At 39.0% G+C, this 26,962-nt stretch overlaps 4 protein-coding genes and 1 long non-coding RNA gene across 13 annotated transcripts; 2 read left to right on the top strand and 3 right to left on the bottom strand.

Annotated features, from left to right (window-relative positions):
* Positions 1–183: 183 nt before the first annotated feature.
* Positions 184–5,960, bottom strand: LOC6583032 (ecto-NOX disulfide-thiol exchanger 2). Of its 2 annotated transcripts, XM_015162698.3 has the most exons (7): positions 5,870–5,960; positions 4,971–5,576; positions 4,179–4,907; positions 2,958–3,064; positions 1,606–1,713; positions 919–1,536; positions 184–826 (listed from the first exon to the last, which is right to left on the bottom strand). In XM_015162698.3, exons 1-7 carry the CDS (start codon positions 5,904–5,906, stop codon positions 557–559), a joined length of 2,475 nt encoding a protein of 824 aa, XP_015018184.1. In that variant the 5' UTR covers positions 5,907–5,960; the 3' UTR covers positions 184–556. The 2 variants fall into 2 exon arrangements, with proteins under 2 accessions (XP_015018184.1, XP_015018183.1); XM_015162697.3 differs by lacking the exons at positions 184–826; positions 919–1,536; positions 2,958–3,064 and having other exon boundaries at positions 1,605–1,713.
* On the top strand, positions 5,915–9,308 carry LOC6583031 (WW domain-binding protein 2). Of its 7 annotated transcripts, XR_001449161.3 has the most exons (7): positions 5,916–6,415; positions 6,792–6,966; positions 7,034–7,397; positions 7,573–8,043; positions 8,114–8,186; positions 8,449–8,495; positions 8,861–8,939. XR_001449161.3 is itself a non-coding variant. In XM_032731454.2 (6 exons), the coding sequence occupies exons 1-5, from the start codon at positions 6,183–6,185 to the stop codon at positions 8,451–8,453; spliced, it is 1,248 nt and encodes a 415-aa protein (XP_032587345.1). In that variant the 5' UTR covers positions 5,916–6,182; the 3' UTR covers positions 8,454–8,495; positions 8,861–8,939. The 7 variants fall into 7 exon arrangements, 5 of the variants coding, with proteins under 5 accessions (XP_032587346.1, XP_032587345.1, XP_015018181.1 ...); XR_006357700.1 differs by lacking the exon at positions 8,449–8,495; XM_032731454.2 differs by lacking the exon at positions 8,114–8,186.
* A 230-nt stretch (positions 9,309–9,538) lies between these two features.
* Positions 9,539–11,278, bottom strand: LOC122757607. The gene is made up of 2 exons (XR_006357705.1): positions 11,179–11,278; positions 9,539–10,871 (listed from the first exon to the last, which is right to left on the bottom strand). It is a non-coding gene; the product is annotated as an uncharacterized LOC122757607 (long non-coding RNA).
* A 68-nt stretch (positions 11,279–11,346) lies between these two features.
* Positions 11,347–15,519, top strand: LOC6583030 (equilibrative nucleoside transporter 4). The gene is made up of 3 exons (XM_002008673.4): positions 11,347–12,082; positions 12,671–13,232; positions 13,285–15,519. The coding sequence occupies exons 1-3, from the start codon at positions 11,889–11,891 to the stop codon at positions 14,500–14,502; spliced, it is 1,974 nt and encodes a 657-aa protein (XP_002008709.1). The 5' UTR covers positions 11,347–11,888; the 3' UTR covers positions 14,503–15,519.
* A 1,089-nt stretch (positions 15,520–16,608) lies between these two features.
* On the bottom strand, positions 16,609–21,362 carry LOC6583029 (serine-aspartate repeat-containing protein D). 2 transcript variants are annotated; one of them, XM_032731518.2, is made up of 2 exons: positions 21,215–21,362; positions 16,609–19,338 (listed from the first exon to the last, which is right to left on the bottom strand). In XM_032731518.2, exon 2 carries the CDS (start codon positions 19,303–19,305, stop codon positions 17,611–17,613), a length of 1,695 nt encoding a protein of 564 aa, XP_032587409.1. In that variant the 5' UTR covers positions 19,306–19,338; positions 21,215–21,362; the 3' UTR covers positions 16,609–17,610. The 2 variants fall into 2 exon arrangements, with proteins under 2 accessions (XP_032587409.1, XP_002008708.2); XM_002008672.4 differs by lacking the exon at positions 21,215–21,362 and adding an exon at positions 19,403–19,509.
* Between the last annotated feature and the right edge of the window lie 5,600 nt (positions 21,363–26,962).

Raw genomic sequence — 26,962 nt, 5'->3', positions numbered from 1 at the left:
CAGTAATCCAATCTGAGAAACACTTGCATATTAGCTATTAGGAATAGGTAGTCGTAGAGACCATTAAATATCATAGAATATGGCAAAAAAAAAACAATTTTTCTATAAGTATCCCAGTGTTTTTTGCTTTGCAGAGTCTCTTAGTCTCTTAGCTTCTCAAACCCTTTTAAGGTATTTTAACAATTTTTGTTACCAGGTAAATATAGCATAAAATTTATTGGTTCGTATTACATTAAAAGCAATTTTAGCAACATTTGTTTGGTGTCTTTACATAATGTGCATTATGTATTCAGTATATTTGTGTACATATTGAATTTGTTTACACATTACAATCTAATTGTTAAAATAATTGAAACGGTAGTTCTTTGTTGTTGTTGTTGTAATCATTGTTGTCGTTAGTATAGCTTAAATTAATTACAAGTTCCTACGTTTAGAAAACTGGTCTCATTTCTGTGATTACAACAATCACATTTTTGGTTAACATGTCATTGGCGCTCATTCCTTACTTCTACGTTAATTAGTTAAAGCCTTAATTGTTTTTGTTAACGCCTGTGATTTACTGCACCGTGGTTGCATTCGCATCCGTAGGTTCGTCGGAAAAACCACAGAATTTCCACTTCGACTGTTCAGACTTGAAAAGATTTGTATATTTTGTGAGTATATTTAGTAGGTCATCGTTGCTCTTTAATTCAAGGGACTTGAGCAACATTCCACGTAAATAGCTGGAAATGCTGTCAATGTCCACGCCATGGGGATGCAGGACCAAATAGGCGGAAGTCAATGCTATAATCTTAGCTTCAAAAAGTGCCAGCGACATTAGCTCATTCTGCAAAAGACAAACAAAAAAAAAAAAAAAAAAAAAAAGTTAAGTTCAATATCCATCTATCCTATGAATACATCTACGCAATCAGGATCTACCTTTGGAGTGGCCAACGGTTCAACGTTTGTTTGCACTACGGTTTCCATTTTATCAGACTTTAGACTTTCATCCGTTTTGGGCAATTGTTTGGCTTCATCAGAAGCTTTTAATGGCTCAGAAGCTGCCTCCAGTTTCTCATCATCCTCGATCTCATGAATTTCGACAACACCGCTTTGATGCTCGATAATGCGTACATCATCGTCCACTTTATCAATATCTATTATTTCTAGTTCTATAGCATTTTCTTTCTTTGCAGCTGCTTTGAGATCATCCGCATTTCTACTGCACGAATCACCGCTGCTGTATTCCGGATTCGAAGCAACCGAAGCACTGGTGCTGTATGCTTCCCTGTCTTTTAGCTTATCCGCAGTCTCCTTAATTTTTGTCTTAAGTAACAGCTGCTTTACGCCTGCCTCCTTGAGATTCCTTTCCAGCTGCTCAATGGTTTTGCAGTCTTTTTGCTCGCGCAGCTTTGTTTGCAACAACTGTGTCTGCATGTTACGTATTGTTTCTTGTAACACCTTGATTTGCTTTTCGCGCTGCACACAGTCACTGCGCTCCACTGACATCTCATTACGAATGGCCTCTAATTGACAACGTAGTGAGTCATTCTCATCCTAAAATAGAAGTTAAATAATCAGTAATATAATTAATGAATACAACTTGATTCAACCAATCCCGCTTACTTTTAGTCCATCGCTATCGTAGCGCGTACGTTTGCTGCGCCTCTCGTAGTCGCGCTCGTCATCTGAGATTTCCATTTCATCATCGTCGATTTGGACCGTGCGCAGTTCCTGCATGGCATTTCAAAATTTTTAATTATCATTAAATAGTTCATAATATAGAGTTATAACATATTTTGTTGCATAACCAGTGTTTACGATGGTAATTTCTATAGCCTAGGTATTATAATTGGTTTGTATATTGAAAATGCATCATACAATTCTCATTTGGCTCTTCGTTTCAGTTTCGGTCCGCTTACTTACCTCGCCACATTCAAAAAGTTCTATTAATTTTAATTGTTTTTATTATGTTCTTGTATACTTATTATTTGCATGTAACATGTTAAATGTTGCACAATGAGTTTTATCATAAGATGTTTAGGTTTTACTGTTTACCAACGCAAACGCACAGCCAATCGAACTCAGTAAGTGCCTTAGGAACTTGCAAAATTTTAGCTATATATGAATTATCTGTGTTTGAAATTATTCGAAAATTGAATATATATTACACAAGTTCTTTGGCATTCGGCTACAAGTTACTTTTAGATTTAAATGGAAATCGAAAGCTTATCGAAAAAAATCGGTATGCAAAAGGTTAGTTAATTTATCATTGATAAAGAAAGAAATATTGCTATCAATTGTGCCAAATGGAAATATTATAAAATATAATTCTTAAGTATGAAAAGCAGATGAGAAAGCTCTGAAAAAGGAAAACTGTTCCATAAAATCCGAAAATTTCTATGATTTAATAAAATTTATATTATCTTATATATACAATTCTCGTATATTTATATATTTTGGGGAACAGTTTCCCTTGATTGCAATTTCAATTATTTACAAAAATAAAAATAAATATATGAGTCTAAAAATTAATGATAAATATAAATAGATCAAATAAAGACAAAACAATAAACATGACGTCAATAAGAAAGTGAGTTTTGATTATCAACATATTTTATAGCAAGTTTTAGAGAGACAGATATACGAAAAACATTATTAACAAATTAAGATGTTAAACATTTGGATTGTCAATCGATCTAATTATCAAGATATTAATTAAGCTGAACAATGCAAACAATCCAAATGAATGAAAAATTTCAAGTTGGAAAGCAATATGATATATGTACAGAAACCAACATGCAGAACAGATACGGATACGAAAGGGTGATAACAAAGATACTAATTAATATTTTACGACTAGCAATACTGACAGAACAATAAGAACAGGCACGAGTACCACATGTAGTATGTGTTTAGAACGATATCTGCATAGCTGAACTTGCCGTAATACATTCTTTGAACAATTTTGTACGTACCGTCGCTAATTTCTTCCATTGGTCGATGTTTTTTCTTTGGGCTTTGGTGAAATGGTCCCAAACCTTCTTGTGACTAGCGGCATTGAACACTTTTTCAATCTGAGTGACTGAACAATAATGCAATAATATATAATAATATTAAGGGAGGACAGAGGGTAGATATTTCTTTTTTTTTTTTTTTTTTTTTTTTGGGTTTCATTTGGTTTGATTTTTCACCGTTTAACTAGTTTGTGGTTTCTAATAAAATCAATGGAAAATAATAAGTAGAATAAAACTACTTCAGCGTCCCTCGCATAACACAATATTTTGTATAGTTTATATGGCAAAGTACAGTCTAAAAATATTGTACAACAGCTTGTTACCTACATATGTTTATGTATATATTTATATATATTCAAAGACTTCAATTGCAGTTAGTTGTTAGTTGTTTTCTACAGACAGCCAGAAAGGCGGTTGGTGTCTGGTCCGAAGGCTTTATCGTATATGTCTGTTTGGTTTACAAACCTTTGGCCTGGGCTTACACTTTACATATATCTATTTATTCATATGGTAAGTTTTCAGACTTGGCGTACAGTCAGATACAGTAGAATGAGTTTCTGCACAGTGGCTTAAACAAACAATGTTGCGATCAAAATGTAATTACTATGGCAGTCGTTGCACTTACTAATAAAGAAACATATGTTAAGTAATGACGAACTAAGCTTTAAAAGATTTAGTTTTTCGTAGCTATAAAAAATCAAATAATGCAAAACTCTTTACACATGTCATTAAATTCGATTCAGTTTAAAGTCGTCAAAATAACGACAGAAATTGCTCATATTCTGAAACGAGTCATAAATCATCTTAATTTGATCGCATCGCCATCGAGTTTCAGCCACTGTGCAGCACTGATGTGACTGAACTTTTACCTGCAGCTTTTGCTTCTTGATTTGCTCCTTCTCCTTGTTTTTGGAATTGTACTTTGAGAGCAAATTTTAGACAGTGAATTCTTGTATGTGGAATTGGTTTTATTTTCGCTTTTGAGAGAACGATGACTAGATTGCTAGAAAGTGTGGGTGTGTAAGCGTGTGTGTTCTGTTTAAGTGTGTATTGTATTTAATTGATTGTTCATGATACAGACGCTAGACGCTAACCGGCAACAAAAACAGAAAGAAATGTAAAAGGAGCGCACCTCAAACCCATCTAAAACTACATACTAGACCTGCAAAATGGGCTACTTACATTGTGTTGACATGGTGCCCATTTGTTTGCGATAACATTCACGCGCCTTACGCAGATCCTCTTCGAGCTGCTGCTTATCCGTATGCAAACGCCGTACATGCGCATGTGTGCTTTGGATCATTGAGTAAAAGACGTTCGCATTGCGCTTAGTGCAGTCGCCACGTTCCAGCCAGGCGGTGATAGTTTGAATGGCCTTCACAAACGTTTCGTTATTTCGCAGATGCTCTGCCACTGCGGTAGCCTCATGATCCGTATAATGTGGTATTGGGGGCGGCGATTGTGAGCGCATGCGATCCAGCGACATGCGTTCTCTATGACGCTGCTCCCTCTGTAATTGACGCTGCTTACATTCGTAGTCGTATTGATCATCTCGAGCCTGAGCGTAGTCCACATGCAGACGCCCGAAATTCGGGGGCTCATTTTGGTTAGAGATGCGTAGTCGGTAGCCCGACAAGTAAATGGCACGATCTATGGCTGCCTCGTGTCGGTAGCGTATATGGCAAAAGTTCTTCTTAGACATGCGTAGTGTTGTGATTTCGCCACACGACTCAAATATCTCTCGAATAACGTCTTCTGTAATGTTCTCTGGCAAGCCACCCACAAACACAGTACGACAGCCCGGCGGACGTTCGCGTATGGTAGGTGGCGGTGCATTCGGGTTGGGTGGAAACAATATGCAATTCTTGGTTTTGATCACCTCTTTCAAGCCGGCAGCATTGCTTGTGCCATCTGTGGAACAAAGTACAAAATACATTAGATTACTAACGAAATAGAATAAAATTTAATACTTGCCGGCTGCTATAGTACCATCCATTCCCGGTCCAGCCCCATCAGACGGCATTCCACCAACTGTTGTTGCGGCCACATAGCCAGCTGCATAGTTATGCTGCATTTGTTGCATTGCCGCCATCATCGCGGAGTGATCGAGTAGCATTTGTGCATTAGGATTCGAGGCATTACCTGATGAAGACGTTGTGCCACTTGGCGTAGTCGCTGCTACAGCAGTTGCAGCATTCTGTGCTGTAGGAAAGTACAAGTAGCCGGGCGGTGTGTGCATCAAACCATTTAAATAGAGTTGCTGGGCTTCAGGCAGCGATAGAGCTGAGCCTGGCAATTTATCCACAGACTTTACAGCTGCCATGGCCTCTGTGTTTTCCGCATCATTGTCATTTTCCAAATCCATAGGAGCACTGCCCTGTGCGTTGTGCTGCTTCAATTTACTGCTTTTTGCCTTGTTATTTGTTGGGGCGGTTGTTTGTGCCACTGCGCCAATGCTGTTCGTCGCTGTGGGCGTGGCAACGCCAACCGTGCCGGTCGAAATGGCAGCAGCCAATTGATTAATAAAATTTGGATGATTTGGCAAGCTGACGCCATTTGGCATACTCCCAAAAACTGGCACTATAACCGGCAGTAGAACACGCCGATATAAGGAAAGAAAAAAATACAAATAAAAATCAGCTGTTTACCAGACACGAACTAAACAGTAAAGCAAACGGCGCAATATGTACGAACACAAAGCGTAATGTGATAGGTGGTTCGGTATTTTTTTCTATTATGTGTTCTGATTTGTGGTCGGGTCTCTATTTTCGACATAGCAGAAGTTTCTCACAGTAGTTTGAACAAAAAACTATTCATATTTAAATAGATATCTATACTTTTATGGTAAATTACATACGAAAGCATTGACTTACACATATTATCACCCAAATTTGCATAATTAAACGCCATTCGAAAATTGTTTTATATGAACTACACGATAAATACCATTTTCAGTATTAGGGTAACGAATTAGTTACGCTGTGTTATAGTTGGGCACGATTTCCAAGCAGTTTGCGTTGTAAAAGCATACGTAGTGCGTTTACAATCATTTAAGACTATTTTAAGCAGTCGATTTGTGTTATGAAAATAGTTTAACTAAATTTTGACTCCGGCTGTGCCGTGTAGAAGTGTAAAAGTTTTCTTACATTGATACACAGGGCTGCTGTAAATAACTCCATAACAAAAATGTGGTATTTTTTAGGCATTCCAATGCGGCACCGCTGCACATGTGTACACACTGTTCATGATTCATCAGCTGTCGTTAATTCGAGAAAGTTTAGGTCAAAAACAACAGTAAAGCACAGCGCAGTTTACAACAAATTTTTGAAATCTTTGAGAAAATTATTTAAAAAACTATCCAACATGTCGATCAATACGGCACACGCAAATAATGGTGTGCTCATACATGCAGGAGAGTAGTAAGTATAATTAGAACTGCAAGCTTTTGTTGGGGCAACCACTGAACTCTGACGTCATATAAAAGTACAATATACATACATATATATACATATGTATCACTATATTTATATTGTTTTGCTAATTGCAAACGGTACGTTCGTATTTCCTACCAAAGCCGCAAAAAAAAAAAAAACCATTGGATTTGTAAACTTAATTCCAAAATATATAATATGAGCGGATTAGTAAGAAATATGAAATATTTTCCGAAATTATTTGCCGGAAAACGGTGCTTGACTTCGTCATGCAGTGGAAACCCCAACAGCTGTATAGAATTAAAGACAAATTCTGTTATAAAAGAATATCCACAGCTAATCAAGAATTTCTCCTTTTCTATAGCATTCTGTTGCATAGCGACAGCGTCTCAATGGAATTTTCTGGTCAGGATAATGACCTATTCAGAGGCTCTAAGCAAGGACGAGTTTATTTGACATCTCATAGAATGATTTTTAACAGCAAGAAACCAAGCGATGTAATGCAATCGTTTAGCGCACCCTTTGTAGCTCTTTCGGATGTAAGTGTTACTTGGTTTTGCTTTTCCAAATCAGACACACTATAATCTGGATCGTATTGCATTTTAGGTTGAAATTGAGCAACCCGTTTTTGGAGCCAACTATATTAAGGGCAAGGTCCGTGCCCAGCCTAATGGCAATTATGTGGGCGAGGTGAAGTTCAAGCTGTACTTCAAGTCAGGCGGAGCCATAGAGTATGGTCAAGCGTTGTTGCGGGCTGCTAAGACCGCTCAAAGCAACTTTCATCGTGGTGGTCTTGCTGGCGATGATCCGCCACCATATGCGCCAGCCGGTGCCTGGCATGAGGCTCCACCACCGGCTTACCAGCCACCACCAGGTTATTATGGCTGGTTGCCACAACATGATGCCTTCAGTGGACCGGCACCCAACACTGTTTTTATAAGTGACAATCCTCCGCCGTATCCGGGCATTAGTAAGTTTTGTGTATAAGATTTTATCCTTCCCATACTCGGCTTTTGTTCTTGTACATATGACGACATTTGTATTTTAATTGGCCAAAAAATTGAATGCATATTTGTAACACGCTTGCGCATTCTCTAGCACTAAAGCACCTTTGCACAATCCATTTCTTTCTATATCTTTAATAGCACCACCAAACAACCAACCAGTACCACATCCTCCGCAGCAGCAGGAGCAGCAAACTGATCCCACTTGGTATGGTTTTTCAGCACCACCAGATCAGCAGCCTCAACAACAGCCTGGCTATGGCCCCCAAGCCCCCCAAGCTGGTTGGGGTGGCGGCTATGCACAACCGCCGCCGTACGCAGCCTGTAGGCCAGACATGCCACCACAGGCACCTTATAGTGGACCGCCACCCGTAGTTCCCTATGGAGGCTTTAATCCAAATATACCTGGTGGATTTATGCAACCAAGCTTTATCCCGCCTCAGCAACCTGGCGGTTATCCTGGCGCAGCTCCACCACAGCAACCAAACGGTTACCCAGGCAGTGCTCCTCCGCAGCAGCCTGGAGGAAACACATCTGCAGGAATGTCTGCTGCCAACGCAGGAGGAAGTAGTGCTGCGGCTAATTTCATGGGCTTCAGCTTGCCACCTGGAAGTTAGTATTTTACATAGAAGTCCATCATTCATTTTTAGTGTTGTCCATACTAATTAATCACGCCTCACAGAATAAATTTGGACTCATGTCTGAATGACCAGTCTGTCAATATCATCAAAAATTTATAAATTATACATTAAATGGTTCGTTACATTTTCATTACTTTTAATTTTAATTAATCAAATATTGTGAAAATTGTTAAATTGAATAGGAAACAGAGACGAGCAGATATTTTTTGCAAACCTTACAATAGATCCCTAGCTGCATAATTATTGACTTACACTTATCCCTTCATTCTAATTTTTCGTATTTAATTTGTAGAAATCTAACAAGTTACTAAACTCAAAAACACCTTATCAATTATTTGGCATCTGAAATAATTTTATTTCCTTACCTACTCCACAGTGTAAACTGCAAATTCGTGCAAAACTACTTTACAGCAAAGCAAACAAGTAAGATTTTGTAATGCTTTTATTCGTTTCGACCATCATATAAATAACTAAAATTCAGTTGCTTAAATTTTCCAACAAAAGCCGAGCCTATAGTTCCGCAATTTAAGCTTGTTTTTAGTAACTTGTATAACGAATTATTCTTTCTTTTTTGATTTTTCCATGCAAACTTTGCAGGAACCAGCAGCACGCAATATTATTATTATCCCAATTGTTACCAAGTTGCAAGACCCTTCTGTTTTATACCAATACCAGTTATATATCCATAAAAAGGATTGTAAGACATTCCTCTATTCGTATAAAATACATATTCTGTATGTCTTTTTAATATAAGAATCGAAATATTAACTTCTTATTAATCTACACAGATTCCAAAGAAGCCGAGGCCGCTGCTAGTGCTTATAATACACCCTATAATCAAGGCGGATCCCGCGGACCAGGCCCGAACGATATGCCACCATCATATAATGTGAGTATCCGAAATATTTTTATATTCCACAAAATTATCATTTAATACGATTTTCTTGGTTTTCCAGAATTTGCCACCCAGCTACAGCGAAGCCTCGAAGAAGCAACAATAAAACAAGCTTGTCAAAATTTAAATGATATATTTAACAAAACAGACTAAAACAAAATGGCTCATTCCGATTAGTTAAACACAAAAAAGTATCGTAGTTCTTAAATCACACCTTTGATTGACGTCTGTTTCGGCATGTAAAATAATACACAGCATTATTTAAGTAATGTTTGCATTGCTGACAATAAAATATTTCTTTGATTAAAGCAAAACAAATGCGGCAATGCGATAACAATTAATTGGCGTATATTTTATTATATTTTTTCACGCCTCAAAGTCACGATATGTATTGAAAAATAATTAAATTATGTTAAATGCTGTTTGTATTATATATTTTTTATTGGATAAATTTAATATTTAGTCAATGTGAAGTCACAAGATTGCTGTTAAAATATTTGTTTTATTTTGTTTATTTATGTTAATATAATTATTAACATTAAAATATCTGCATAAACGAAAACTATTATTGTTATATCCAAGTAATACAAATAAACATTTTTTAATGGAATAAATATATAAATACAATATTTGATTGAAAGAATTTGAAGTTGTTGGACGTTGACCTCGTTCCGTGATGTATGGTGACTTCCTTGCCATCCGCTACTTCAGAAAACTGGGGAATATATATACATTTAAAGCAGAAAATAGATTGATAACGGGACAAATGATGGGCTACGCATTAGCTTTATCAAAACTCGTCTTAGCTCATATTTTTAATGTTCATTGCTTGTTGTCTTAGGTCACAGAATCCGGCAACATTAACGATGACTTGCACGATAGCCAGCGACAAGTGCGGGATATCGTTTAAGTTGCAAACTTCTGCACCATATGTTTAATATTAGTGTATCACCGGTTCGTTAATTCACCTTTAGCCATCTTAATTATACTATTAATAATATTTCAGCTGAGCTGATAAACAGAACAACGCGCCGTCGTTTTTGCTTTGAGTAGTAGAAAAGAGCCCAAGCTGATTTCTGGGAAAAATATTTGTCTTTTTACTAATGAAAGCATCGACAAATACGGCGGGAAGTTCTGTTCTTTTATAGTAAAGGTACTTCCTTGCACTTCTTATATTAGTCTGGCCTACCAATTTTATAAATACTATTTGTGGTTGTACTATAGGTCACAGAATCCGGCAACATTAACGATGACTTGCACAATAGCCAGCGACAAGTGCGGGATATCGTTTAAGTTGCAAACTTCTGCGCCACATCTTTAATAACGGCATTTACAGACTCTAAAATCACTTTTAATTATCTTAATTCTACTCCTGCTGATTTTTCAAACGGAACAACCCGCAGCTGTCTTTGCTTTGAACAGTGGAAAAGAGCCCATGCTGAGTGGTTGGGAAAAATATTTGTCTTTTTACTATTTAAAGCATCGACGGATACGGCGGGATGTTCTGTTCCTATATAGTTCTAGCTATGCATTTCTCATTTGCAAGTCACTTGCATGTATGCATGGCAGCTATATATGTATGTATATAGATTCCTAGATATATAAAGATGTGTATCTATCTATCAACCCTTTGAACAGGTAATTTAGTATGTATTCAATTTTCAGGTGGTTGTCCAGATATTAGATATACACGGATTTTCGAGGGATGTTTGGATACATACAAATCTATATACCACTTTCCAGTAGACATACTTATGTAAATTAAAATTTGGTGGGGGAAAATGCCGCAATGATAATTTGGTTGGTACATGACGTTTTCTTACCTGGAGAAAGCCTCATTATGGTTACCTGTTTTACCTTTTGTTTTACCAATTGACATCGTATCGACCACCTCATCTATACATCTGCGAATAAACATAAATTGAAATTAGTATTGTATATAGTTTCTTATATTAGTTTAAATAGATTATAAACGACTGAAATTTGTTCTCTGTGAAACTAATAAGAAAATTCACAAAATATATGTATGTATGCAGCAATTTACTGAACAGCTGTCAAAGTCCTCAACCTTAACTGTCATTATTAAAAGTAAATTGCAAACGGGAAAACAATATTAATACCAGATAATATACTACAAAATTTATAGCACTTTATGTCAATCAATAGTTATAAAAAATGCAGACAAGAAAATTTTGTCATTGTTATACATACACGTCTGGGAGTGCTTTTTCAGCAGATCTCAGGAGCGATGTCGACCAGCCAGTCCAACGACCAAAGGATAAGTGACTGCATGTCTGCGCCGCATTGAAAATCAATCATCTGCCTGCCATTTACGCAGTGGCCATTGCGCATGCCGTGGTGAAAAAAGTGTGGTGAAAAGCCTGCTGTAACATTTTCTGCCAACGGATGGCCAGTTAGTTGTGCATGCCTAGTGTACACTTGCGGCATGTTTTCTTAAAATGATAGTCAATAAGAAACAGACGTGGAGACATCAACAATTAAAACAAGTGCATTTGACCACAGCAATAAAAACAAATAGCACTTACGTAAAGTCACAAATGTGAAGCAGTCTTTGGAACAGATTTGTTTTTGCAACATTTACATTGTAATCGATTGGCACAGTGAGTGCAATTTATTGGAGCAACAACTTGTGCCTGCTGTTTATCGATTTGTGTTGGTCAAAACAGCTTGGTTGTTCTCCTGCAGCCTGAAGAGACAGCAAGCACCCTGTATTAGTGCGTATGACGAACTCTCAGCGTTTGGTACTCCCTTCGCTGCAGGCGTGTCGAATCGAACGCGTAAATTATGCAAAAGTCTATTGCATTGCGATACATTTAAATTAAAAACTAAAAAAAAAAAGGAAGATCAAAACAATCGCAACAATAGTTGCGAAATAAAACAATAGGAAAAACAACAGCAAAATGGACGTAGGCGCACAAGAAACCACATACGAACCACTCGAAGGGCGCAGCGGCCGTGGCTCGGACTCTGGCATGAGGCATCCAGCGAGCATCGATAGTCCCGAGTATGATACACGCGCCCCCAAGGACCATCGGCATGCCGTCTATCTGGCACTGCTTGCAGCGGGCATAGGATTTGTTTTGCCCTACAATAGGTGAGTGCAAAACCAATGTAGAAATTCAAATGTAAAGCAGAGTGGGAATGGGGATGTGTGTGTGTGTGTGAATGTGAATGGGCATGTGAATGTGTAGGCGTTGTGTGAATGGGATTTGCACGGGACAAAGATTGATTACGAGCGATTATCATAGTCAGAGTTGACATCAACTTAATTTATGTAGTCGAATAGTAATTTATGAGGATTAATTTGCACACTTGAATGAGTCTTCATAAATGTTGTTGGTCATGTGATTGTTGCTAAATAATAACAATTTTATTATATTTATTTTTTGCATAAATACATTTATATTTATTTAATTTTTATATGTTATAATATTACAATATAAATAATAAATAAATTTATATTTAAAAATAATATTTATTACTGTGTATTTATTCTTTGTTTTAGATATATATATAGATATATATATATTTTACATATATTTTTATTTCATTATTTTTAATTAAACTGCATAATTTATATTTTCTTCAATTATGTGTAAATAAATCAATATATGTATATGCTAAAATATAATTCATCTGCCACAATTAAACCATGTCTAATTTTAATCTTTCCTTTGTTTAGCTTCATAATCGCTGCGGATTATTGGCAAGGTCGCTTTCCCGGCCGTCCCGTGGCGCTGGACATGTCCATGACGTACATCTTTGTGGCCTTCATCACGGTTTTGTTTAACAACATTGTGCTCTCATTGGCACCATTCCAGACGCGCGTGCTCTTTGGCTACATGGTGTCCTTTACCACATTGATCTTTGTGGCCGTCTGCGAGGTGGCCTGGCACATGTTCGCCACGAATACGGCGTATGTGGTGAACATGTCGGCTGTGGCACTGACAGCCATTGGCTGCACTGTGCAGCAGTCCAGCTTCTATGGATTCGCCTCGATGCTGCCCAAGCAATACACACAGGCTGTGATGGCTGGCGAGAGCATTGCGGGATTTCTGGTGTCTTCCAATCGCGTGGTTACCAAATTGCTCATCAACAATGATCGCGTCTCGACGGTCATCTTTTTTCTGACATCCACGCTGTATATACTCTTCAGTTACCTGCTGCACTTGGCCACGATCAATTCGCCATTTGTGCGATTCCACGTGGAGGCGTGCTCCAAGATCGTCTTGCGACCGGATGACGTGAGTGGAAAGGAAGAGAAATCTGTATATTATTCATAAATTCTTTTTGTAGCAAGAGATCGATGGTGCCACCACCAGCGCCAAGTACGGCGTTCTCTCCATGGATGGCACTACGACAACCACATCAGCTGGACCCCATCATTCCAACTCAAATACAGCCAATACGCTGAGCTTCAGCAATCCTGTCTATGAACTGTCTAATCCCACGGCTGGAGAGAGCATCATTGAGGGCCTGGGCCAGATGCCCGAGCTGCCAGGCACACCGCATGAGCCGGCTACACCCACAACGGTCGCCTTCAAGGTGGAGCATGTGATAACGCCACGTCGCTGTCGACCCAGCAAGTTGGGCGATATACGTGAGGGATTTGTGACGCGCTGGCGTGTGGCCCAGGTCATCTATCCGTACATGGTGTGCATTGCGTTGGCTTACTGTGTGACGCTTTCTCTCTATCCCGGCATCGAGGTGGAGGTCAATTCGTGCTCCCTGCGCACATGGATGCCTGTCCTACTGATGTTCTGCTTCAATACATCAGACGTCATTGGCAAGATACTGGCAGCCAGTCCATATCCCTGGTCGCGTCGCCAGCTGATTCTGTTGTCCGGATTGCGCATTGTACTGGTGCCGTTGTTTCTGTTGTGTTGTGCACCGCGACATCGCCCGATCATCTCTGGTGAGACGGCGCCCTTTCTCTTCACCATTGCACTGGGCATCAGCAATGGCCTGGCAGGCAGCTTACCCATGATGTTGGCGCCGGCCAAGGTGCCTGGCACCCTCAAAGAAGTCACCGGCAACATAATGACACTATCCTACAATATTGGACTCACAGCAGGCTCCATGATTGGCTACCTATTCGAGAACATGTTGGGCCCCCAGCTGGAGAACCCGTGTCCCATGTATCCATATACGCCACCCACCAGCATGCTGGATCACTACCACGGCCATCTGCCCCCGCTGCTGCCCACCACTAGCTCAACACTGGTAGCAAACACAACGCTTGCTCCATTCTTGCTCAACACCACCATGGCCAGCATCAGCAGCACAGAGACAAGCTCCACCAGCGCCGTGTCCGTGCCCGCCCTGGCCACAGTGATCACCACCACGGCTCTGGCCCTGTATAGCACTGTAGCAACCACCAGCACGGAGTTGATCAATGCCACGGTCACCACGATGCTGTCGGCGGTCTCCTCATCGGTTGGCGATATGAGTGGAGAGCTGGGAGGCAGCACAACAGATCCCCAAACGCCCGAGGCACTCTTGCAGGAGATCTAAGTTGTACTCCAGTTTAAATATATGTTTGTGCAGACTTCAAAGTATCTACAAGATACATTTTAAATAACCCCTTGGATCTCAGACGATCTATAAATGATACGACCGATAAGTCCATATACATATATGTGAATATATATATATTTGTACGAGTGTGGTCTGAGAGATATCCAAACTGAACGACAAGATGAAGCAGATAGAAAAACCTGAATTATTATAGTTGATATTTTATGTCAGTTCGTAAACTTGTCAGACTACCCTCGTATGTATACAGTGCAAGTGGGAACGGAGAGGTAAATCTCCCACAATAAGGCTTTACGTCGATAGCGAAACTCCTTTTCTTCAAATGCATGACAAATGCAAATAGATCAGATCGTAAGACATACATATAATAGAAAATCTATCAAATTATCTCTGTACTTGTTTCAAATACTCGTACTGCTAATAGTATTTAAAAAACTTTAATAATTTTGTTAACATATATTCAAATTAAGAACTCTAATATCCAAGTTAATTTCGAGTTAGGTAAGAAAGCACAGTTAGATAAGAGAATTCTATATATGTGTGTGTGCCTGTGCCCGTGTGCGTGTGCAAATCTATCTATGTCTCTGCGTGTGTGTGTAAGTGTGTTTGTGTGCCTATATATGTATATTAGGTTATGGATAAACACGGATAATACGGAAATATGCATATTGTTGGTTAAAGATCACGAATATTTTTGTAAAGAACGCTAGACATAATTGTTGTGAGGGCTATATGCATATAAACATATACATATATGATACATATGAATAATATATATGCGTATATGTACATTAATTATTAATCAGTTATTGGCGATGCAGGACTTTGGGTGTATTTTGATCTCGAAAAATTAGCATTTCGATATAGTTTGCTAAAAATGTGTTGAATGATTAATGATTGATGATGGAATAGTAAATGTTATTTGTTTTTTTCGAGTGCTAGTTAGCTTTAATAATACTCTAAAACCAAAGTAAAGCACAAAAAAAAAAAAAAAAACAGTCGAACTTTGAAGCTAGCTATAGAGAATCCGTTCCAAAATAGTAAAAAATTTCGATGTGTATCTATACACAAATATGCATACATATGTATGGATATATAAATGTATGTATATGTGTTAATATTGATGTGTATATAAGTATATTACGGCCTTAATCTGATTTGCTCTTTAGTTGCAATGTTATTACAAATCGAAGTGAAGTTTTCAAAAATATTTTAGCAAAACTTTTAGCAACAATACTTTTACTATAATAAAGTGCGTTTAACTGTAATAATTATAATGCAGATATATGTTAAAGAGAAATTAATGAACATTTCCGGCATAGAAAAACAATAAAATTATGAAAAAACAAAAAATACCTAAGTATATATATAATTTTTTATTTGATTAATTTGATGGATTTCATTGTTAATAATTATTTGTACTCTTTATATTTTGAATAAAAATGTTGACATTAATTAACCAAATATTTTCTATCAATCAAATTCGTATTGCTTAAGGGAATTCAACAGAAAATTCTTGGAATTTTTGGGAAATAATTACTAGCGAGAATTTCATAAAAGTTAATCCTCTCTTTACAATAGTTTCTATAAATTCCAAAAGAGCTGCTCGACTAACTATAAAACATTGCCGCCATCTTTTGTACAATTCAAATAGTTTTGTTTTCACTGTGCCGCCATCTTTAAAGAATTGTATTTCGAAATATTGCCATAAGTCCTGTGGCTATAATTATAAGACATATAGTGGTATATTTGGTTCATATGCCCCTCCTGGGAAATTCTTTGCAAATGAATTAAACATCCCTTTTTTGTGTTGAGGGGTGCCAATTGAGGACTTTTTGTTCTTATAATTTTGCGCAAGTGCGAAAAAGGAAATATACAATTGTTATAAGTGCTTGGCGCGAAATTTAAATGTTTCGCCAAATGAAATTTGAATGTTATTAGAGATTTTGGATATTTCCTTAAACTAGCGCTCTAAAAATGTAATGCTCAGATAAAAATAATAATTTGTGTATAAAAATAAGAATAAATATAATAAAAAATCCTATACATAAACAAAATAATTTATTAAAGTCTGCTTTATTTTCGTTTTTTTTTGTGTGCATCATGAGAGTTTTATTTTTCATTTAAATGTAAAATATTTACGTGTAATTGGAGTTTTGATTTTATTCTAATTGTATTTTAGATTCGCGTCGGGGCAGGTGTCTGAATAAATTTGCTGTTTGTCTGGGCCCGAATGAATACAAATGAAATAAATTAGGCAGCATCCAGCAGGAGTCCAAGTCGAAGCGGATGCGTAAGGAGCCGCGTCAACTTATGCTACATTCAAATTGAAGTGCTATTTAGGTAATTTGATGTTTTGTGCACACGAAACGGGTATACTCAGTTTGTATGGATGTGTGTAACAGTTGAGATGGAACTCAAGAGAGTTTTTATTCTTGAATAAACAATTTCTAAGTTTGCAGCTGCAGCAATGGGTATCTGACCTTGTATTTATTTATATTTGATATATTTGCTGCCTTCGCCAAAATGAAAATCAATGAATTTCCATTTTCCATTTTCTTTTTTCAATTCGTTTTTCCTTATGTGCAGCTAACAGGCTGAGTCGGCAGATATCCCGCAATTAAACGTATTTTGAGTGGGAAACAAAACTGGACATTTGCATTCGAGGGCCTTTGGGTGTTTTTTTTAGGGTGGACCAGGTAGCAGCCGCTAAGCCTTATCTACACACAAGCAGGCTGGGGCAAATAACTTGCCCACTAACAAGGCGGAAACTTGGAGCAGCGGGTGGGTGTTGCACGTGAAGTTGAAACTTTTATCGATTGGTAAAGTTCGCACATTGCCTACATTTGGGCGCCTTTGACGTCGATGGGTCGCCCCATCAAAAAGGTGTTCCATTTATTGGCTGTGTCGGTGTCATTGCCCTCGAACGAGCCACAACTTTGCAGCTGCTGCACTGCGCCATGTGAGTTGCTAGGTAAGTATTCAAATTTGTGCTAAAGCTGATATCTATAATGATGTATAATTATTATATTCATGTATTTGTCGGACAAGTGAAATCTGACTCCGAGGCAACTACGATGATTCCCCTCAGTTACTTTCGGCACTTTCTGCGCTATCTTCGCTGTCTTCGCTGCTGGTCAGTTGTAGGTCAGACCAGAGCGTTGAATTGGTCGCTTTTAAAGCAGTTTCATTTGAAGTGGTAGTGGTAGTGGGAGTGGGAGTGGCAGTGGGAGTGGCAGTGGGAGCTGGAGTGGTAGTGGGCGCGGGAGTGGGAATGGCAGCTGCAGCTGCTCCTTCAGCAGCATCAAAGTCCTTAACTGCATTAGCATCAGTTTGTGCAACTGCAACTGCAGCTGCACCAGCATCTGCATCCGATTCATCATCTGTATCTGTAGAAGATTCTACATCTGTTTCAGAATCTGATTCTTCATCTTCCTCTGCATCTACAGCCTTAGCTGCATTAGCATTAGCATCTACACCCACTGCTGCAGCAGCTTTAGCATCTGCATCTGATTCATCATCCGCATCTGAAACTGATTCATCATTTGCATCTGCTTCTGCTTCTGCATCAGAATCTGCATCAGATTCCCCATCTGCATTTGCACCTGTATTTCTATCTCTATCTCCATCTCCATCTGGATCTGCATCTGAATCTGAATCTGCATCCATGCTGGCACAATCGTTTTTAAAAACTTGTATTGCCGAATTTTCTTCTTCCATGGGCTCATCCTCATCTTCGGACTGCTCGGATGACTCCTCCTCACTGCTCTCATCTGGGAGTTTATTGTAAAATATTTGTGCTTCCCTCCTTCTATCGTCTCTAGTTGTTTCAACCTTGCGTCCCGTCGATAGCTTCGCTTTGAGTTTGTCGGCGGTGGCTTCGAACGCGTTGATCAGGCCCTTGGCACGGTTTGCCTTATCCTTGGTGTAAGACTTGATGCAGTGCTCCACGCTGCTCTCAGCTCTCTTGAGTGCATGGAGCACCTCGGTTATATCGCGTTTGTCCATTTTTAAATTCGAGTCGGCCGCGGCCGCCGACTTATTGCCATCGAGCTCGCGAGACCACTTGCAGCTCGCCAAGTACTGTTGTGTGTCCTGATCACAGGTCCTGTGGAAGAGCTCGTGGAACGTCCTAATGTGGTTGTCGAAGTTCTTGAAGATGCCCGTCACTTCAAAGCGAAACTCCTCGATGGTCTTGAAGTAGAATCTGTCCACTTTCTGCGACAGGCAATCGAACTTAGCCCTAAAGTATTTGCAGATGCTCGGGTCATCCTCCTTGGAGATAGCTATATGCAGCTTGGCCAGATGCTCCTGGCACTGCCGCTGCACAATTTCCGATGCCTTCTCGTAGCCATGCTGTCGGCCGGGGGCACGCGGATCCTTGGTGCTGGGCTTCTCCTCGCCCTTGGGCATCTTATTGAGCACGCGATGAAAGAACTTCTCCAGCTTCTGACAGTTGCGGTAAACCACATCCCCCGGGCGATTGAACGTGAAGCAGTTGCTAATGACCAATTGGAAGTCACTGATCAGATCGTCCACGCGATGATAGTAGCGATTCTGCACCCGCTTGATAATCGTGCCCACGTCCATCGGGCGCTTTATGACGGTGTAGTAGTTGGGCACCTGCAGTATCGCTGTGTCCACGGGCTCCATGAAGTCCATGGCAAACTTCTTAGTGACCAGCTCGTCGAGCAGATACTTCCGCAAATAGTGTATTTTATTGGTGTACATGCCAGCTTCACCTGGCTCCGGCATCACTTCCGGCTGCACTCGAGTCGGCATCTTAATGCTAGGCTTCGGTAGATTATACGGCTCCTGCAGGAAACGAAAAACAGATTGGGGAAAAATTGATATTAGCAATAAAAGTTAATTAAATTACCATTTCAAGAAAAAAGAAATAAAATACTATTTGAAGACGAGATGTTGCTGCTTGAAGTGAATTTGAGCTTCTGACAAAATATTTAGCAGCTATGAAAGTCAAGGACTGCTAGACGAATCAAGTTGTGCTTTGGCCCAGACTATCGATAGGAGTGCGATGCAACACTAGATGTCAGACAGTTCTTGGTGTTAATACATACACTATATGCTATAGCAGATCTTAATAAGTAATTAACATAATATATAGACAGTATTGGAATAAAGTGAGAAGAAGCTTTGATATACATAGCTGCATCGATAGTTCCAGTAGCGATATTTAGATATTTTCAGTGTTGTTAGCAAAAAAAAAAAAGTTCAAGTTTGAAGTTCGAACTGACAGTTTACTGAACAACAACAGAAGGATAGAAATGTTAATTTTTTCTTTTTTTTTTATCACATTTACTTGTCAGAATTTGGGGACATTTGAAATTTCAAAAAAGAAGAGAGGGCTCAAGACTTATAGCGCCATGTGCACGGCCCTTGAGTCGCATTGAGTCCTGAGTAGTGTCAGCCACACGTAGAGGAGGAGGAGGAGGAGGAGCGCACTTAAAAAATTCAAGTTATTGACTGGGTACAGCTATGCCGCTTGTCGAGAATAATTGTTTGTCTAACTGGTTAGTCTTGCGGCTAGAGGACTCCTACAGGATATCCACTTACATGTTACTCTATGCAGTGTTTGAGCTGGACGCCAATTTTGCTGAATCTGGAATTGTATATTGGTAGCGGCTCCGTTTTATTATTATAGTCTAACGAAATTATAGGAATTGTAATCGAACTCGGAGATATGCTTGGCATAGAAGCAATAGATGCAAATTAGCTGTAAACTAAGAAAGAATCATTTCAATGTCAGTCACACTGCGACTTATCACTTTTGTTAAGCTCATTATATTTTTCATGAAATAAACTATTTACTAATTTCTTCTTTGATTCAAAGTTTTAATCGCAGCGAAATTAGTTGGCTAATCTAAACATTGAAGCGGGCTCAGGCATTGCATTGCTTAATAATATACTTGGGAGCGCAGTCGATGCTCATCGACAGCAACAATTACAACGATTAGAGCGGTTAAGTCTGGTGTTCGGCGGGTTGTTGTGTTGCTGTGCAATTACATGACAGCAGCGATAGCAGAAATTGCAAAAGCAACAACAACAACAGCTACAAGAACATTACGAATTACGATAATAATTTCCATTTCTAATTTCCTCACCATGCCAAAGGACTTTGCAGTTGCCAACTACCAGGAGAACCTGCTGCTGCTGCCTGCTGCTGCCTGCTCCGCCTTCTTGGCCGTGTTTCCGGTAGCAACAGCAACAAGCAATAACCCCAATAGTACAAACAACAACAACAGCACCGACGGCAGCAGCAAAAGTAGAAGGACGCGCCAGACGTTGGCATAATTCCAGAACTACAGAAATCTAACAAAATGCAAATGCAATCATTGATTTTTCAGCTTATAAACGAAATGTGCATCGCATGTATTTGTTTGTATAGAACATTGGCCCAATTGTTCCTATTAAAGGAACTATAGCAAGGCCTACCAGAAAGACAGACAACATTAATGTAAGGGCAAAAATAATATTAAAATCAGAGTAAAATAATCAGGAAAAATATATATGAAATAATTTTTCAATTTTAAAACAATATATGAGTAATAGAAAAAGAAAATTATACATAAACAATATATATTTTCGACAAATATATATAGAATTATGTTAATGTTTATTCAGAAAAATTTATATATTAAAATATAAAATTAAATAAAATAATTTTACTTACCTCGCTTGTCAGTTCAATTGATATTGAAAATCCCTAGGTATTTTCTTTTATAGTCTGCATCCTCCTTTTATACCCTGCTTCCTCCATTTATACTTTACATCCTCCATTTTCTTTTGTCCCACCATCACTCCATCCGCACCACACAATTTCACAAGTCCAACTAAAATCCAATTCCAATGTGCAGCTTTATTTATACCGCTTTGGCTCTAGTTATGCGATCATGCATGTATGATCTCGATGTACATCACACTCCGCTCTCACAGACTCAACTAAAACGTATTTGCTCGCTCTTCTGATTGCGCTCGCATATGTATGCATGTAAATGCAGGATCTTCAGCTCTGTTTTTCTCACCAACACAAACGCACATACGTAAACAACAGAAGAGAACAGCAGCGCTGCACTGCTCTTCAAAGGCTTAGTTAAAATGTATTCGTAGTGGGCAGCTTTATTTATACTGCTGTCTCTTCTCTTTTACATACTTTCGTGATCGGCATATTAAACTCTCCGCTCTGTTACTCAGCTTAAGCTGAAAGTGTGGTTCAAATTGCAGCCGTTGGCTCTTCTACTTTACTCTTTACTCAAACACTCAGCAGCAAGTGGCTCTCATACAAACACATTACAAGCACACCCACACGCACATACACCTACACATATATTTATGTATGCGATGCGCTTGCCATCGCTGCTAAATGTTAATGGGGTGTTCTGTTTAGGCTCAAGCGTTAATAATAGATGTGTAATAACAATTGCTGTTATTGAAGATTGCAAAACATTGTGCATAGAACCGCCTATGCTTTGATAAGTATTTTAGTATTTTTTCAGATAATCTCAGCTGCTTTAAATCGTTTCAAAGACCTTATCTTGATAATTGTTGGGTATCTGATGGCTTATACGCTTTTTTATGCTACTACTTTAGTTCAATCTCAACTTTCGCTTGACAATTTCAGCTTCGTATGTGTGTGTGTGTGTGTATGCGTGTGTGCACCCGAAATGAGGTGTGCGCTGTGCTCCAATACCGATTGAAGTTGGCTTTGTGATGAAGTTAAGCGCTGACAGAGCTGACTGAACTGAAGGGTAACAAAATTCTTTTTATGCTGCCTCTTGTGGCTGCACATCATTTCAGCACGCCCACACGCCTACATTGCTACTACTACTGCTGCCGCTGCTGCTATTGTTGTTGTTGTTTTTGTAATTTGATAATGCATTTGATTAAGGAAATGAAATTTTTATTAAGGCTGTTTGCTTATTCGCTCGCTAGCAGCTCGCGTCGCTTTTATGTTTACCCAGCAAGGGTATGGGTCTGCGTGTGAGTGTGTGTTTGCGTGTGGCTGGGTGAGTGTGTATGGGTGTATTGCCATTTTGTTGCCTGTTCCGTTTTGTTTGCGATATTCCACACTTTTCTCGTGTCCCACCTGCCGAGCCACCGCCAAGCTCTACATTTTTGTTTTCGCATAATTTCTTTGAGTGCGGTTGGATCTCTGCGATTTTACGATGCGGCCGCCCCAGCCCCCACGTCACCGCCTCCGCCTCCGCCGGCCCCTTTAAAGGTGGGCAAAGCCTGGATTCCCCGAGTGGGAATGGAGTTTGGTTGGCGGGCAACCGTCAGAGCTGTGTACGTAACTGTTTCTTGATTTTACACCGCTTTACTATTGTGTTCGTTCTCATACTATTCGCCAAACGCCAAGCGCCCCACGCTCCCAGCATTGGCAGGCAACTGCTGTTTTCACAGGACCTGTGCTTTTTTATGTTTTGTTTATTTTTTATTTTTATTTTTTTATCAAATTTGCATTCGCTTCAGGTAAATAAATAATTTAATTTCTCACACAGTTCGCAAATGCAAATTGAGCTTTGCTCTAATATTGGGAAGAAATAGCATAAGATAATATGCATTCTAATCGCGATTTACATAGGCTTCTCATTTAATTAGGCGTTAAGCGAAATCAAAACGAAAAACATATACACACATACTTATACATATATACACTTAACATACATACTTAACATACATAAGCTTAACAGTGCTGCTCAGGCGTTTACACGTGCTGCATCGCATTACAAATTTAAATTGGGATTCTTAATTTAATCAGAGCTTATTTGCTCCCTCATGCAATTCATCTCTCGTTTCGCCTTGCTCATTTCGCATTGTTTGGCAAGTTGTCAACACGCCTACGGAATAACGGAGTTTGTTTTCAACACCAAGCGAGAAACATCGGAGAGAACAAAAACAAACTACGGCAAACCCTAACCCTTCGTGCACTAACTAAGTGCGCTCATTCAACTCCAAAAACAAACTTTTGCTATTGTTATTGCATTTTGTTTTCATTTTGCTCTCCCGTAAGGGTTGTCGGTCATTGACTTTCTCTCAACTTCTGCTTGACATTTAACGAGCAAAACAAGGAACAACAAAAAAAAAAAGCTGAAAACTGTAATAACAGCGGCGAATGTAATTTTAACATGTTAAGTGTTAGAATGAAGCCTACTTTGAGTACTAGAGCCACCGCCCGCTCTCTCGCTCCTTCGCCGTTCCGCGTCTCCAGCTCTCTCGAGCTATCTCACTCTAGCCTAGTCACTCCAGCTCATAGCAGCTTTTGCTATCCTGCTGCTATTCACGTTGTTGTTATTCCCTTTGTTGTTGTTGTTGTTGTAAGTGTGTTCGGTGCTGGCATTGTTTTTGTTGCGTTAGTGTTGCTGTTGTGCCAGCCCCAGACATTGTCCCCCGACAACAAAAGCCGTGTTGATGTTGTTCTAGCGAAGACCGAGATCCACTGCCAAGTCCCGTCACCCGTTGCGGTTGGTCGGCTTAAAGCATCCGCCGAAAAATTTTTAAATTGTAACATCAATCTGTTAAAGCAATTTCATGCTGAACGGAATCCTTTCAATAGCTACGATTAAGAAAATAGAAGGAAAGAGATAGAGAGAGGCAGCGCGAGTTTATAAAGCTGTTACACAGTTACCCAAAGATGTAAAAGTATGCATAACATAACATTTGGTACTTCAAACTTGTTGCATCGCTGTCGTAGCACGTGCGCCACAGCTGGGATGCCGACAATAACAAATACCGCACACGATGATAAATTCGTATAATTACGTTGTTAGTCGAACATACCAAGTTATTTCCCATTTTCTAAACAGGGAAATACTCTTCTACATGAAACTTAGACGAACTTGTGTTACTCCTTCGCTGTTGTTCAGGTCCTGTTCGAATCGAACGTGTTGGCTGCTGCTCCTGCAACATCACTTAACATTATGTTACTCTCACAGGAATGTTATCCACGCTCTCTCTCTCTCGCTCTCTCTGAACTGTTGACTAGGCTCTCTCAAACATGTATGTTATTGTCTAGTCTCTCTCAAACATGTTCTATGCAAACGCTCACGCACCAATGTTTGTATGTCAAAATTTCTTTGCTGAAATCCTGAAGTTTTTCGGCTTTTCAAGCGACAGCAAATTTGCCGACGGTGAAACATGAAAAATTGAAAAGTTGAAAAATCTAACAGCAAGGACCTTCGGGACGTTCACAAAGTTGCTTTGCGTGTGCTGCGGACCTACCACAAATTTACTCATTTCGCTTAGACAATAAGCCAAAATTATAAACGCGCTCGCTGCTTGTTAAATTTATGCGATGTGTTTAAGTGTGTGTGCGTGAGAGACAGGCAAAGTGTGTGGGTGTATGTGTGTGTGATTATTGGGCTTTGCAATCAAAGCCGGATTAAAATTGTCTGATTTTGTTTGAGAGCGGGAGCAGGAGTCAATGTATAGGTGTGTGTGTGTGTGTGTGAATATCTCTCTCTATGCGTATGTGTGTGTGCTGTTGGGATCATTGTTTTGTGGCTGGCTCTAGCCTGGACAACGGAAACAGGAAGTGGCGCTGTATGCAGCGGATATTGCAAATTATTAACCTTTTGCTACAATTTTGTTTGCGATAGCAGCTGCAAATGCTGCAGCCCTAGTCGTGTGCCGGATGTGTGCCGCAGCCCTCGTAAAGCTTTCTACGTTTCTGTTGCTCTGCCTCGGCCGAGCTGTACAAAATCCTCTGCGGTTGCCAGCACCTGCGTCACCTGCGCCAATGGCGCCACCTGCACCACCTGTACCACTTGGCTGGCTGGGCAGCTGAATGCTGAATGCTGATGCTGATGCTGATGCTAACGCTGCCGGCAGCCAAAACGATTTATAAACGATTCGCCAAACTTCACTGCAGTGCGACCTTTGGGCTTTGCGGCTATTCCCTGGACTCATTGCCAACCCGCAAAACTTTTGTGGCCAAGTGTTAAGTGAATTTTTCGTTGTGCGTGTTGTTGTTGCTGCTGCTGTTGGTGTAGACCTTGTTAGTATTGACGTTGTTGCTGCTGCTGTTGTTGTTGTCGTCAGCTTTTTAAGGTCAAATATTTGCTAATGAGTTTTGTTCGCCATTTCCATTCGACAGCATCAAATTTGGTAGCCCTTTTCAAAAACGAAGCACACACATTTGAATCCACATACACACATATGTATGTATATGTGTGGCATACTTATATGCATATTTATAATATACATATATATTTATGCACATACATTATTTAGTTATGTAAATGGAGATTGGGACAATTTGAAAAGTTTCTGTTGGTATAACGTAAATTTGATGCCCTTTTGCAGTCTGTGCTAAGTCAACTTACGGACATTGTTTGTTTGAAAATACAATGGAAACATGATAAGATATGAACCACTTTTAAATAGAATACAAAAAAAGGTTAAGTTTATTAAATAAATAAAAAAAGGTTCACAGTTACTACAAGTCAGTTCTAGTTGGAATTGCTCGACTAGCAGATACTGTGACTTCTTCTTTTAGTGCACATAAATACACATACACATAAGTTCGCACTGCGTTTACTCGCACTGCCTTGGGCATTCAGGTGCTTACCTTGGCAAATTGAATAAATATTGTTCGCAATGATAGGCAAATGTGTTTATTTGACATATAACACAAAAATATTTACCTATAATATTTTTATATATGTATAACAATAATATTATTATTCTGTTACATAAACTTTGCAGAAAAGCATAATACTCACATTTTCATTACTCAACAAGTTAACATGTATGTATGTATGTATGTACGTTGTATAAAAACGCACGTAATATATGAGTAAGCATAAAAACAAATAAACTTCATTCTACTTTAAAATAAAATATTTTTCCAGGCCACTCATCAGTCAAATAATGTCAATTGTTACATAATATGTAGATGTGCCTGATAAGTACTCCCGTTACGGAATCATCGGATAGCTCGCATTATGAGGATTAATAACCCCTCAAAAAATTATTTATTTTTAGTTCACTTTAAAGGTATTTTCGCTGTTGATATGGTTACAGTTTAATTAAATACGAAATCAAATGCAAATGCTCGCCCGCTTTTTATTTCGTATGTGTGTGTGCGTGTGTGTGTGTGTGTGATTAAAAGGTATTATTTTATTTTACTTTATTTAAATTATGCAAATTTGTTACAACGAGCCGTCAAAACAAGTAAACCTAATTAGCCAACAATGTACGGGCCATAAAAAGAGCCCGAATGAGTAATAAAAATAAAAATTAAATTGAAATAATATTCAGGCTCGGGCAAATGTAAAACGAAAAGTGATTTAAATTAATTACCCAGCGCATACTATTAAGTGTGTGTAAATTAAATCTCTGTCTCTATATACATTTATTATTTCAATATTTATTTAATGACAATATTGAAGAATATATATATGCATATACATATGTATAT

This window comes from Drosophila mojavensis, unplaced genomic scaffold (genome assembly GCF_018153725.1).
Source record: "Drosophila mojavensis isolate 15081-1352.22 unplaced genomic scaffold, ASM1815372v1 contig_74, whole genome shotgun sequence".
In the NCBI taxonomy this organism is placed as follows: domain Eukaryota; kingdom Metazoa; phylum Arthropoda; class Insecta; order Diptera; family Drosophilidae; genus Drosophila; species Drosophila mojavensis.
Note: the sequence above shows the minus strand (reverse complement) of the source record. Positions and strands in the feature narration are given on the sequence as shown.

Coding starts and splice junctions, on each gene's coding strand:
- LOC6583032 (XM_015162698.3), bottom strand. CDS start 5,906: ATGGCGTTTAATTATGCAAATTTGGGTGATAATATGT. Junction 3,065..4,178: donor GGGCACCATGTCAACACAAT/GTAAGTAGCCCA, acceptor ATTATTGTTCAG/TCACTCAGATTGAAAAAGTG. Junction 827..918: donor AACCGTTGGCCACTCCAAAG/GTAGATCCTGAT, acceptor TGTCTTTTGCAG/AATGAGCTAATGTCGCTGGC.
- LOC6583031 (XM_002008674.4), top strand. CDS start 6,183: ATGTGGTATTTTTTAGGCATTCCAATGCGGCACCGCTGCACATGTGTA. Junction 6,967..7,033: donor CCTTTGTAGCTCTTTCGGAT/GTAAGTGTTACT, acceptor ATTGCATTTTAG/GTTGAAATTGAGCAACCCGT. Junction 8,044..8,860: donor CTTCAGCTTGCCACCTGGAA/GTTAGTATTTTA, acceptor TAATCTACACAG/ATTCCAAAGAAGCCGAGGCC.
- LOC6583030 (XM_002008673.4), top strand. CDS start 11,889: ATGGACGTAGGCGCACAAGAAACCACATACGAACCACTCGAAGGGCGC. Junction 12,083..12,670: donor TTTGTTTTGCCCTACAATAG/GTGAGTGCAAAA, acceptor TCCTTTGTTTAG/CTTCATAATCGCTGCGGATT. Junction 13,233..13,284: donor TCGTCTTGCGACCGGATGAC/GTGAGTGGAAAG, acceptor TTCTTTTTGTAG/CAAGAGATCGATGGTGCCAC.